The sequence below is a fragment of the Chrysochloris asiatica genome, unplaced genomic scaffold, assembly GCF_000296735.1.
Source record: "Chrysochloris asiatica unplaced genomic scaffold, ChrAsi1.0 scaffold00144, whole genome shotgun sequence".
Taxonomy (NCBI): Eukaryota; Metazoa; Chordata; class Mammalia; order Afrosoricida; family Chrysochloridae; genus Chrysochloris; species Chrysochloris asiatica.
The window spans coordinates 2,204,746-2,219,229 of NW_006408662.1; the positions used below are offsets into that span (position 1 = coordinate 2,204,746).

At 45.9% G+C, this 14,484-nt stretch overlaps 1 protein-coding gene across 1 annotated transcript in view; it reads left to right on the forward strand.

Moving 5' to 3' along the window:
- Positions 1-473: 473 nt before the first annotated feature.
- SLC22A23 (solute carrier family 22, member 23) overlaps positions 474-14,484 on the forward strand; it is a 182,286-nt gene continuing 168,275 nt past the window's right edge. The window contains exon 1 of the mRNA XM_006870550.1: positions 474-1,124. Coding sequence (XP_006870612.1) covers positions 474-1,124 — 651 coding nt within the window. The remainder of the gene's footprint in view (positions 1,125-14,484) is intronic.

The following is a 14,484-nucleotide window of genomic DNA, read 5'->3' on the forward strand; positions in this document are numbered from 1 at the left end:
CCCCAGAGAGCTCCCGGCTTCTGGGAGGCGCCGAAGTCCGATAAATACATCCCGGGCCGGGACGACGCAGGAATTCACCGCGGCCGCCGTGCCCGCGCCTAGCAGCCCCAGGCACCGGCTCCTCCTCCGCCACTGCGCGCCGCCGCCGCCGCCTGTCCAGAGAGCCGGGAACCAGGAGCCTGGAGCCGAGGGACGGCCGCCAGAGCCCATGAGCGGCGGCGGCTGAGGGGCCCGGGCGGCCTCTGCGCGCCCTAGCCGCCGGGCGCCGAGCGGGGCCGGCCCGGGGAGCGGAGAGAGGGCTCGAGTTGGGGCGCGGGTGGAATGGGGACGGCCTGACGCAGCGGGCCAGCCGCGGAGGTCGGCGCCTTCTCCTGCTCGGCCGCCGGCTGTGGTTACGGACGCGCCCGGCGCTGCGCTCTACCCAGATCGCTGCCGCCCTCTATGCGCCCCTGTGAGAGCCGCGGGCGCGGGCCATGGCGATAGACCGGCGACGTGAGGCAGCGGGCGGCGGGCCCGGGAGGCACCAGCCCCCAGCGGAAGAGAACGGCTCCTTGCCGCCGGGGGAGGCGGCGGCCTCGGCGCCCCTCGGGGGACGTGGCGGCCCCGGCGACGGGGAGATCCAGTCGCTGCCCCCATTGCCCGCGGCCTCGGCCGCAGGCGTCCCGCACTCCGGCTGCTGCGCGTCGGCGTCGGCGCCCAGCGTCCTGTTGCTGGACTACGACGGGTCGGTGCTGCCCTTCCTTGGGGGACTGGGCGGAGGCTACCAGAGGACCCTTGTGCTGCTCACCTGGATTCCGGCGCTGTTCATCGGCTTCAGTCAGTTCTCGGACTCCTTCCTCCTGGACCAGCCGAACTTCTGGTGTCGCGGGGCAGGCAAAGGGGCCGCTGCCACGGACCGTTGGGGCGCCGGGGACCTGGGCAACTGGAGCAGCCCCTCGGCCACCCCCTTCTCCACTGCTGCCTGGGGGCCCGCAAGCAACCGCAGCAATAGCAGCGCTGCCGCAGGGGGCGACACGCCACCCCTGCCATCCCCTCCGGACAAGGGGGACAACGCCTCCAATTGCGACTGCCACGCATGGGACTACGGCATCCGCACCGGCCTGGTCCAGAATGTGGTCAGCAAGGTAAGGACTGCGTTTCCTGGGCCCGCGGCTTCCTCCCGAGCTTTACCCTCCTCTGGCAATGGACACCCCCCCCCCCCAAACACACACACACACAACGCATGTGGATCTAGATGCCTCTACCGTTCGTGCAATCCCAGGTCCAAGCCTGAGTCACCCAGAACATGACGGGGTCCAAGTCCCCAAAGTGAATGTAGTCTGTGTGTCCATGTATCCCATACCTAGTTCTCCTGTCACCTTCCCCCCAAATCAAGGTCCATGTGTTTGGGTGTGAAGCAAGCGCTTCCTGCCTTCCTTAGCCGCTTCCTGCCGCCCTTCACGGTGGCTCTGCACCTGGGCCTCAAAGGGCACCTTTCTATGCATTTCCCTCTGGTCCTAGTGTACATATGGAAAGACAGCCTCCAAGGTCTGCCCTGCTTGCCTGAGCCAGAACCGAGCTCTGACCTGCCTGTCTTGCCACCCCTGAGTTTCCCACAAAGAAATGCCCATTCACTAGAAGAGTGCCTTATCCCCAGATGTCTCTTTATTTGTCTGATGTCTCCCTCCTTGTCTGCTTTAGAAGGGGACTCAAGCACCTGGCTATAGCCAGAGAATCAGAGCGTCTTTGAAAGTCACTTCCCATAGCCAAGTTAATTTCTCTCCAAAGACTAGCCTATTTATTTGGCTCTTGACTTTGCCCCTCAGTGTTCCTAACAGTGTTGGAAGGCCTTTCCAATATGTCAGTTTGGTGTTCCGAGGGCCCTCCTGCTTTTATAAAGCAGTTAATTTTGTCTGGGGTAGACAACCCAGCAAGCTTCATTTGGACATCCAACTTTCTAAAACCTGTGTGACCCTTTGGTGGAGGGACTGCCACTGTGTGTGGCACTTAGCAGTGTTCTATGGGGGCAGAAAAACGGGGTGGGGGTGGGGGCGAAGGAAGGGAGGACAGAGTTAGAAAACCAACACTAACACGAGTGTTATTGTTTAGTGCTAACACTTAATCAAGAGCTTCCCTCCTCCAAACTGAACCAAACCTACGGTTGCCCATCAATTCCGCAATATGAGAGGTTTTATACCAGCCAAGCAATTTGTGGGTTTTGTTTCCCTTGTGTTTTATAATGTTTAACATAGATTTAAAGTATATTAGAATTTTTTTTCCTATTTGGGAAGTTCTGGGAAGACTTTTAAATGCTTTGCTTAAACGCGAGAAGGATATTTGATAGTTTACAATAGCCAATGTGCATGTATTAGTCCCCTAAAATGTGTGTTAGTAAATAAGTGTATTTCATGTGTGAGTAAGATGAAACTCTTACATCATCATCATCATTGCTATTGTTTTAATCTTGTACCAACCTGGCAAAAAAAAAAAAAAAAAGATCTCTCCTGTGGGAACTGCTTGTATTAACTGTCCCTGCTGCCTTCAAGTTAATGGGCAAGATCATTTCAGTTTGGTACACCTTTATTTAACCCTTTCCTGTCTCAGCCTCTCCTTTCCAAAGGTGTTTCTGGGACTTCTTCCTATCAAATAGCGACTTATATTCCTTGTTGTTTTCCTTAACCAGCATAGAAACTTTAAGAACAATGACTCCAGTGACTTATTCTTTTCATGTATCTCTGTCAAACTCGGAATTCAGCAACAGTTTCAAATACTTTAAGTCCCTTTTTAGAGTAAAGATGTTAAGTAATGGAGTGTGTGTATTGGGTAGTCTGTCTTGAAGTCAAAGGAGAGGAGAATTTGAAAGGTAGGAACCTGGAAAGATATAGTGAGAGAACTAAAGAGTTCCTGATAACTTTGGAAGTTTATTTATTGATAAGAAAATTTGGATAGGGTTTCTAAATTAACAGTTGAGAGGGTCAGAGATAGCCCTTATGTATGCAGCCTGTTTTTTGGGATGTTTTGATGGACATGACATAGCTACACATGGTTTACAGGGCAAGACTGGGAGGTGAAGATCTTGGAACAACAGTTAAAGACCTTGTTTCTCACTAGATAAAGACTAGAAAAGACACTGATTTTCATGGACAAATAAGATCTAAATAAAGGACTGTCCTACAGTATTTCATTTCCTACCAAATGTCCTACAGCCGGTTGGAAGTGCGTACAAGGATACTCTATTAGATGAACGAATATGGAATGTATAATGTGATCCATGCAGGCATTCTAAGGGGCAAGGCCTGTCAACTTTGTCTGTAAAGTAGAAACAGATGTCAAACGTTTCCCCCATTGGCAGTATATGAAAGTTCAGGGTTTCAGAAATTGACTTTTGTATTCTCTTACCTTGGAGCCCTGGTGTGGCTTGGTAGAATAAGCATTCAACCATAAGGTTGGTTTGAACTCCAAGGTTGATGGTTCAAACTCACTAGCCGCTGGTTTCCTCCGAAACCCCATACAGGGTCTCTATGAGTTGGACTGACTCGATTGCACTTAACAACAACCTTGCTCCATACCACACACCCTACCCTTCCTGCTGCAAAACATCCTAATGCATTGTCTTTGTCATTATAACTCCTTCAGGATATACCATGGACATGCTAAGGCATGTCCTTGTTCTGTGCCTAGATTGCTGGATGGGGTTGGTGGACCGAAGAGCTGCCAGACACAATTCTTGCCCCTTCCTCATTATAACAGCACCTACACGTACAAAACCTCCAAGCCCGTTGGAATCCAGGTTGTTAAAGCGAAGGAAGGCATCTTAGGGCTCACAAGCCTCCATGGCTTTCTGAGTAATACCTCTGGCATGTTGTTTATCTGCCCCTAGGATGAAGACTTCCACCCAGGGGCAAAGGAATCGCTCTGCTGGGTAACTGACTACATTGTGGTTCTTCCTTGCAGAAAGGTGTATTTTGGGGTGACTGCAACGCAGGCTGTTTCATGCCTCTTTGTGCAGTTCACGCCTCAAAAGGATTCTTTCCCTTCACTAGTATGTTTTCAGATATTTGTGGATAGCAAAGTAGTTTCCTTCCTGGGTAAAAAAGAAAAAAAAAAAAAATGTAGCTACTCTATCCATTCCATACTTGACAAAATTTACCATTAACTGATTGCTCCATTTGGCATTTGTGTCACTTAGATGTGGCACCCAGAAGGTAGGCAGACCTTTTGTGGTCCAACCAATGGCGAGGACAAATAGGCTCTGTACTTCCATTAGTGATGCCTACTTAGGCCTTGGGTTCAAAGCCACCTGCCATTCCTCAGGAGAAAGATGAGGCTGTCTCCCATAAAGATTGACAGCCTCGGAAACTCTACACAGGGTCTCTACAAATCCAAATCGACTTGAATGACAGTGATTTGGGGTTCTAGGAGATGCAACATGCTTCCGACTCACCTTGAGATCATAGTCACCCACACCCACTACATCCCTTTGGTATTATTACTCTTAATCCTTGAGTCTCTCAGTTAGCACTTGCGTAGTGTGTCTCACAATTTAGGTTTCATTGTAATAGTTTGGGGTTATTAGAGCTCTTCTGTTAGGATCTTGATTTATTTATTTTGGCTTTGGTCATTGGTATTTTTTCTCTCATCCAGAATTTGTACCATTGCCAAATGCAGTACCTTCAGGCCTTTCTCTTTACAGACCTTCGTAGTCTTCAAAACATTCCACATCTATTATTTCTTTCGATTGAGGATGCGGAGTAATGCCAGGTCAGTCTTACTCCTGAGGGATCAGTATTTGAGTTGGTTCAGAGACCTTTGAAATGGGCATAGAAGCCAGGTGTTCAGCTTCCAAATGACTTTCTTAGGTCTGCATTTTACCTCCAAGCTATGTTGATAGATATTGTCAGTGTCTTCCTGAAAAAAAAAAAAAAAAAAAAATTCCTTCACAGAGTCACACAGAGAACAGCTCTGGGGCAGATGGGGTGGTGGCACGAGGCAGGAGCCCTGCTCACTGGATTTCCTCCATGTACCAGATTCCCTGCCCAGCCCAGATTTCTCCAAGACTTGAAATTTTGCTAAACCTAGTCCAAAAAGCAACTCCAGAGATCTAAATGCATTTCTCATAAAAACTTGCTTACTGAGCCCCCCTGCCTTATTGTGAGCGAATCTTTGTTGGATCTTCATACTTACTACTTTGAATCATCCCCAGAATTTTGCCAGTTATCATTGTGAGATAAAATTACCAATTCCATCTCTCTCCCATACTTCAAGGTTGGAGTACTTGTTATCTCCAGTCTCTTGATATTTCACCTCTTGTCCATGAATTCTCAGAGATTGCTGACTTTTATACAGTATGTATAACGGACAGTTGTTTGTATTTTTTTAAACTTATCCTGAGAAAGTAATGTGTTGTCTTTACCTGGAACTCAAGACTAGAAGCTATTGAAAGTGACTCAGTACAGTTTAATTAGGATTAAAAATAATTGCAGTATCACTGCAATTAACAACATGAAAAAAATCCCCCATGCTTTTATTATCCTAACTGAACTTAAAGGAGCCCTGGTATGGTGCTGTGTAGGAAGTTCTGAACTGTTAACCACAATGTTGCCAGGTCAAACCCACTGGCCATTCCAAGTGGGGAAGAGGAGACTTTCTGCTCCCCATACAGGGCTGCTGTGAGTTTGAGTTGACTTTATGGTATTAATCTCATCTGAGAACTACTTTTTACCATTGAGGTGCTTTTCATGTATATTTTATACTTTTAAATAAAATTTTTTACGTATTTTATACTTTCAGAATACACCTTTAATGGAATCTGAAATTTCTCTTGACACCATATAAAAAAATTTGTACAAGTCTTCAGAAATATTTTTAATGATTGTATGATTATCTAACTTGCTGATTTACCAAAATTTCTTAAATTCTTTTCCTAACACTAAACTGGTGGGGTGGTGTGGGTTAATGCACTGGTTAGCAAGGTCAGTTTGAACTCCAAGGTCAGTGGTTCAAGCTCACTATCCACTCTTAGGAAACCCTGTACAGGGTCCCTGTGGGTCAGAACCGACTCAACAGCACTTAACAACAACAACACTAGACTACCATTATGCTATCCTGTTGTTGTTGTTAAGTACCAACAACTTGGTTGTGAGGGCACCCAACACTCATAGTGACCCTATGTCTCTGTGGTGATTTTATTTGTTTTGTCTAGTATATATATACCAAGGAGTTCTGGTAGTGTAGTGGTTACGAATCAGGCTGTGAACCTCAAGGTCAGCTGTTCGAAACTACCAGCTGTTCCGTGGGAGAAAGATGAGGCGTTCTGCTCCCGTGAAGATTTACAGCCTTGGAAACCCTGTACAGGGTCGCTATGTGTCGGAACCGACTCGACGGTACTTAGCAAAAATAACAAGTGTATGTATACCCGCACCATAGACATATTCATACCAAGCTACATGTAAAAATTGATTGAATGAAAAAAAAAAAAAGATTGAATACACATGGTAGAGAAAGCTTACAGTTAGAGTAAGCTTTTTACCATCCCTGCTCCCAGTTTCCCTTTTCAGAAGCAACCATGGTTACCAGTTTCTATGGATCTTTCCGAAGTAGTCTGTTTTCATTTACGTATATTTTCTTCCTCAAACAGCAGCAGCACCATTATATGCAGTGCTTTGTGTTCTTTTTTCACTTGGATTGGAGATTGCGGTGCAGGCATCAAAAATCGCTCCAGAGCTGACCCTCCATTCTTTTTTATGCCTGCATAGTATTCCATTGTATGACTGGGCCATACTTTAACTAGTCACATATTGAGGGGAATTTAAATTGTTTCCAGTCTTCCCTACTGCAATCTTGCAGTGAGTTCCTGACTTTATGAATATATGCACATGCACAAGAAAGCCTTAGAAATGGGAGGGTCGTGCTAGGCTGAGTTTTTATTTTTAATTAGACTTACAAAAAAAAAATAACTGTTTTAGGTTGTCGAAAATTATACAGAAAGTACAGCGAATCCCATATGCCGGCCCCTTCTCCCTTTGTACATCATTTTTCCATTAGGGTCTTATATTACGGTGATACATTTGTTATACTGATGAATTAATTTGATACACTGTTACTAAAGTCGGAGTCTACCTTAAGGTTCACTGTGTGTTTTTTAGTCCTATGGGCTTTAAGAAATGCATAAAAGGTATCCACAATTACATTAGCATGCAGAAGAGTTTCCGCCCTGAAAGACGAAGTGGGCTGCATATTTAGTTATAGTGTTGTGGTTAAAATGCTCTCTGTAGAAATCTTAATTTACACTTTAATAATGTGTGAGTTCCTATTCTCTGTGCTCTCCCCAACTGAGGACAAAGTTTTCGTTGTTTGCTGTTGTGCTAGATGAGAAACTATGTTTGGTAATTGCATTTCTCTTATTATGAAAGAGGTTGACCATTTTTAAAACTATTTAAAAGTCATTTACACTTTTCATTGAATCATTTCTTCATGTTGTTTGCCTTTAGGTGCAAGGACTGGGGACTGTTATTGTCTTACTGAGTTAGGTTGTAGTTGTTTGCTGTCACTGAGTTTATATTCCAGTCATAGAAACGCCATGGGATGGAGTAGCGCTGCCCCCATAGGGTTTTCTAGTCTGTTATCTCTAAGGAAGCAATCACCAATTCTTTCTCCAGGTATAGTCATTCAGTGGGTTTGAACATCAACCTTTTGGGTAGTAGCCACATGCTTAACCACTGAGCTGACAGAGTTTTTATGATTTATTGGAACCTTTTAATGTAGATCACTTTGGATTTTTTACTTGTTTTCCCCTTCGTTTGTTTATGGAGTTCTTTTTTAGTAAAATAAATTAAACTTCTTTTAAAATAGATTTGGGGACCTGGTGTGGAGCTGCAGGGTAATTCACGGAACTACAAAGTCAGTTTGAACCTCTAGGTCAGCAGTTCAAACTCACCAGCCGCTCCTCTATGGGGTCACTATGAGTGGGGAACTGACTCGACAGAACTTAAGAGCAACAAAATGGATTTTGGGTTTTGTGTTAGATTTAGGACTTTGATAGACTTAGAATGGAGTCCTGGTGTAGTGCTGTGGGATGAAGCACTGAACTGCAAGGCTGGTTTGAATCACAGGGACAGGGGTTCAAACTCACCAGTCACTTCTTGGAAACTCTATACAGGGTCACTTTGAGTTGGAACCGACTTGACAGCACTTACAACAACAACAGCATATCCCTGGAGAACTAGAAAAGGATCTCAGGCATTCCTTTCCACTTTCTTTATGATATCATTACCTCAGTATGGTGGTATTGTAGGTGTCTTCTTTGCTTTTATTGAGCTATTAGGAGGAGTCGTTGGAAGGGGAATACTAGGTCCAAGGCTGCAGCCAGTATTTCAAGCAGGCTTGAACTTGCTGGTAACCATGTTTTATACAGTCCGTTTGGCAGAGACTTTGGCTCTCTCCAGCTCCCTTTAGAATACAGCACTCTCCTCTGGCTTAGGAGTTGCTTCTTTCTTTGTTCCTTGTTTTGAACTAGCTTCAGAACATCTTTTCATTGTCTCAAGCAGTTTTTTTGTTTGTGTGTTTTTTGCAAGTCTCAATTCATTTTGGTCATTAGGTCAACATCAGATTTCATCAGAAGTTGGTGCTGTTTAAAGAGATGTTAGACTATGGGCATGTTTGTCCAGGAATTACCACAAACCAGCAGTGTCCTGTGGCCAGCTTGGTTCTTCTGACTTGCAGCCAGTCAGTGCTTCTCCACCAGCTTAACATTCAGTGTTGTGACGTTGGCAGCTGGAAATCAGCTCTGGTGGACCAATTTACACCATGGAAATTGGCCAACATGACTAATCAGGCTGTTATTTTTGTTCACAGAGCCAGTTGTTAGATAGCTATAAACGGATGATACTGAGTAGACTCTGGACCATGCTCACTGTCTCCTCTGTGCTCCCCGCCCTTCATACATCTTTCTTTTTCTCCTTCCTTCCTTCTGAAATATGAGGAGTTATACTGGCTGTTAGAGAGACAGTGAGAGGGGAAAGTAGGCAGCCCATGTTCCATTGAACTTACACGCTCATAAGAGAAGCACACCTTAATAGTCACAAAGATAACCTTTTTATATTACAGAGATAAATGTTTGGAAAGAAATAGAAATGAGGGACCAGAGCCTGACAGAACAGCAGACGCATGAGAGACATTAACCTCCAGAGGTGAAATCAGAGGTTTGAGTAGAGGAGAGAGAGACAAAAGAAAAGGTGTGTGAATTTGGGTTCCAGGGAGAGGGAGCTGTATGTGCAAGGGCCCTGTGGTGTGCGGGAGTGGAAATTGCTGAAAGGGAAGCAGGCAATGTAATTAGGAGGACGGGACTGGCTTATAAGTCAAAATGAGATGTTTACCTTGAAGGAATTTCTCTGGCTGCCGTGTAAACAAATGATAGTGTCAGGGCTGTGCCAAGTGGGCCAGGGAAGACTGAGTAAGCCAGGCTGACGTTGACGACATCAGCCAGGGCCTGTTCGTAGAGGCAGACACCTTTGAGGATGCATAGGGGGATGAGTCAGCTTACCATGGCGATGAACTGGGTAGAGGGAGAGGCAGAGGCCATGTTGAGAAAGAGTGTGTGAGGTGAAGCTGGCCTCACTGAATACCCTGCCTGTGATATTTTAGGGCTCAAGGGGAAGACTCATGGGAACGGTATCCCTTGTCCTGGTCTGAGGCTGGTATGTCTACCTGTGTGTCCACACCTGTGCCCTCAGGATCCTCCTCTAGTCTCAGCCTGTGGTCCCCATAATAACCCACACTGCAAACTGTGGTCTTGATACCCCATAGCTGTGCTCTCCCTTCCTGCACATCTGTGCTCCTGTCCAGTGCCCCCACCCCTGGACCCTCATGCAGACCAGCTCCCTTCTCCTCCCCCCGCCCCTTGTCTCCAGAATCCCTACAAGCCTTCTACTGCATCTTTACCGGAGGGAAGCATGGGACTGCCTCGGGTGGCCCCAGTTCTGAGAGTTGGCCTTATGCACTTTGTTACTGACCACTACTCTTTCCAGACATTCTGTCTCTTGTGTTGTCATCTCCTGTCCTTTCTTTCCTCCCCCATGGCAGCCCTCTTCCCACCATTCCAGCTCCTTCCTAAGCACAGAAGGCCTCGCATCTGTATCAGTGATCTAGATGCTTCCTCCCACCTTAGGTCTTCTGGATGAATCTCAAGTCCCAACCTCTGACCTCATTCAGCCCCTGCCCCAGTCCTGGCTCATCCCAGCTCCCCTACTTCTGATGCGGCCTGTGGGATGAAGTTGGACTTGGTTGGTGGGTGCTCATGGCCCCCAATGACCTGGATCCTGCCGGCCTTTCTTGCCTCCCACCCCATAGCACCTTCCATGGTCTCAAATTTCTCAAACAGTGCTCCACCTCTACTTATGGTGTTCCTTCAGCCCAGAATCTGTCACCCCTCCCCATCCTCATCAATTAACCTCCAGGTTTCCCACCTCCCTCTTCCTCCTTCCATCCACACCCCCATTTCCTGACCTAAAATATATCCTCAGTACCTGGGACCTATATTGTTGTTAAGTGCCTTCAAGTTGGTTCTGACTCATAGCAACCCTGTATGGGGTTTCCAATGAGAGGCTGGTAAGTTTGAACTGCTGACCTTGTGGATCAAATTCACTTCTGGTCCTGCGCTTATCCCACAGAGCCACCCCAGGACCTGGGACCTATAGGTGCGCCATTTCTTGAGTGGTGAAGGGAGGCATTGAAGAGGCCGTTGGTCTTATCTGAGTGATTCCAATTTTAGGAAGAACAGGGCAAAGAAGGCAGCACACATGGATCAACTCAGATCTCATGGTTCAATTCAGACCTCATGGATCAACTCAGATCTCATGGATCAGCTCAGATCTGAAGTCAAATTTCAATGAGCTATAGAGGAGTCTTGGTGTGGCACTGTAGGCTAAGCATTGCACGACTAGCCAAAAGGTTGTCAGTTCAAACCCACCAGCCACTCTTTGGAAATCCTACATAAGGTGGCTGTGAGTTGGAACCAACTCGATGGCACTTAACAACAAGAACACTGCAGACTGCTAAGGATAATGTAATTTACCTAAAATATCAACTAATGAGACTTGGTCTATGGATAAGATTACATCTTTGTTGTTAAATGCTAGCTGAGTTGTTTCCAACTCATAGTGACCCTAAATAGGGTTTCTAAGCAACTGGTGAGTTCGAACTGCTGACCTTGCAGTCCACTGTTTTTCAGAATTTTAAGTTATGGTGTGTTATCTTGGAATGAAAGTCCCACATTGAACTGGTCTGTCTGAATCAGGATTGGTGGCCAAGGGTTTAGAATGACCTGGGGAACTTTTGGAAATTCCCCAACTTTTGTTGTTGTTGTTAAGTGCTGTCGAGTCTGTTCTGAGTTGTAGTGACCCTATATAGGGTTTCCAAAAACCGGCTGGTGAGTTTAAACTGTTGTGTTGACCTTGCAGTTCAAACCACCTTGCAGTCCAGTGCTTATCCTACAGCACCACACCACACATACTAAATATATGACTTTTGGAAAGCAGGGTCAAGTACTCATTCTCTGGATATCACCATACAGTACAATTGTACCCCCCCGCCCCCAGGTAACATCTTACTTGGTGATATCTAGAGACATTTTTCGGAAGTCTGGCATCTAGATTCCTGGTGTGGTGCTGTGGTTAATGCACTGGGCTGCAAGGTTGGTTTGAACTGCAAAGTTGGCAGTTCCAGCTCACCAACTGCTCCTCAGAAACCCTATACAGGGTCGCTGTGACACTCAACAACACTCAACCACAACTGACATCTAGTGTGGGAGAAAGATGAGGCTTTCTTCTCCTGTAAAGATTTACAGCCTCGGAAGCCCTGTACAGAGTGGCTATGAATCGAAACTGACTCCATGGCACTTAGCAACAACAACAACTGGCGTGTTGTAGGTCGAGACCGGAGGGCTTCGGAGCATCCTACAGTGTACTCGACAGCCACCACAGCAATAACTGACCCCACCCAAAATGCCAGTAGTGCAGGATTGAGAAGGCCTGCCCTAGGCTAACATAAGTATTCACTGTATTCCTGAACACGCCCAACAAATGGCAAGGGGTTGTGTGGCTGGAAGGCCTGAGGTGACACACTGACTCCTCAGTCATCCACCCAGTGCTTAATGTTCAGAAGCCACCAGACGAACATTGTATCATGTGGGCAATTACCTGAGTTCAGACAGGTTTCCTTCTTCCTCTTTGGAGAGAGCATTGGGCTTGGCTCATTAATAGTATAAACAAAGTTTCAGCAGGGATCTTTAGTACCTAGGGAAGCAGATTTTTAAAAAAGATCTCAGAGTATTTATGTTACAAATGAATGTTGCTAATGACCAAATTGTTCCTTAAAATAAGACCTTTGAGTTTCTGACTGGTATCATGGCTAATTGCTTGAAAGGAAACATTTATTTGAAAGCAAAAGGTATTTGTTTGCAAAATGCCTCTAATTCTGACCAGGCTTCTTCATAATTAATTCCCATAAAGGTGGTTTTATAGTTCCTGAGTGATACCTAACAGGCTTAACTGCCAACAGCAAGGTTGGCGGTTTGAGCTTACCATGAGGTACCTGGGGAAAAGGTCTGGTGAGCTCTTTGGACATACTGCTGCTGCTGCTGTGTGCCGTGGAGTCGGTTCTGACCCATAGCGACCCTGCACAGGGTTTCTGAGGCAGTAAAACTTTACGGGAGCAGAACGCCTCATCTTTGTCCTGCAAAACAGGTGGTAGTTTCAACTGCTAACCTTGCGGTTCACAGCCCGATTCTAGACCATTTCTACTCTCATGGTATAGTCATGAGTTGCACTTGACTCAACAACTAGTTTTCTAAGGTTTTCAGCAGCCATTGTGAAGTGCCATCAAGTTAGTTCCAACTTATAGCGACCCTATATAAGGTTTCTGAGGAGCGGCTGGTGGGCTTGTACCACCCACCTTGCATTTCAAGTCGATTTTGCAGTCCAGTGCTTATCCTACAATGCCACCCAGGACTCCAGTTGTGTAGCGCTTTCAGCCGTAGGAATCGAGAAATCTACTGTGCAGAGATGAAGCGTTGTATCCCAGGAGGCCTGCGGTGGCCCTGCCAGTTAATACGCTGGGCTGCAAAAGCTCAGGCACTTCACAGTGATGTCACCTCAGGTGTTAGTGACCAGGTGCTCTCTTCACTTCACCAAGCCCCATGTGCTCTTTCTCCCATAGAGTGATCCCAGCTGCCCTGAACTCAGCCCTTCTGAGAGTTGCTCCTGAAATTCATGGTCTCCAGTGCCTGCAGATGAGGCATTTCCTGCAGACTGGGAGCTTCTTCACATAGTACATCATGCGGCTCATCCAGTGAGCAGGGATGAAATTCAAGAAGTTGACCTGAAGGGGCCTTCCCACAGTGGGGAAATTTTTGGAGCTGTTTTACGCATTGAGTCATCAAAGGTCCTGTGTTCTAGAGTAGGGATTTTTTATTATTTAACTTTCATCAAAGATTTATCTTGAACAGCGTTCTGGCAAGTGCCATAAGAAGTAACTTCAAAAATAGATCTCTTTAAGGCAGTGGGGGAGTTTTTGTTCATTTTTCATGTTTGTGTTTGCTGTTAATGCTCTAGAATTGCACTGAATTGCAGTTTATGAGTGAGCAGTGGTTTCCCCATTTAATTAATTTCCAATTTGAGTTCTTCTGTTTCTCCATTTATAACTTTATTTCTTTTTTGACAAAATATCCTATAAAAGTGACTAAAAGGGGGGCTGATGAAGAAAGCGAAAGTACAACCTTGATTATAAACCTCATTCTCAATAGCAATTTTGCAGAAACTGAGGATAATCTTTTTAAAAAGGTTGTCAAGTCAGGGAATTAAAAGACTCTTAATTTATGATTTTGAAAATTGATTTTTAAATCTCCAGAAGGCCATTTTCTCCTCATGAACCAGGGTATGGGAAGAGTGGATGGCTATGATCCCCAACAATCTTGCGTTAGTGACCTGTTTGAAAGCAAATACAGCGGCCATGTTTCATATTTAAAACCGATGCAGGGAAAGCACCACACGAGAAGTCTGGAGCAATGTGTACTATCCATGTGCTTACTGAACATCACTGTTTGCAAAGCCCTGTAACAAGAGGGCAGAGGGCAGGGGGAACCGCGAGTTGTGCCTCAGAGACTAGGTTGTACAGAAGGCAGAGATGGGACAGTACGGGCCAAGAAAGCCGAGTTAAAGAAGAAAGAGGAGGGAAACTGAAATATAAACCCTGGGATGAGAAGGAGGTGGATGAAGCATCTGTTCTGATTAGGAAGTGTATCTGACTGCTAACTGAATGGTTGGAGGTTCAAGTCCACCGAGAGGCTCCACAAAAGAAAGGTCTGGTGATCTATTTTCTGAAAAAATCAGACATTGAAAATCCAATGGGTTACCATGAGTTGTAATCATGTTAACTGGTATTGGCTTCCTAAAGGAGCTCTGGTAGCGTAGTGGTTATGAATCGGGCTGTGAACCGCAAGGTCAGCAGTTC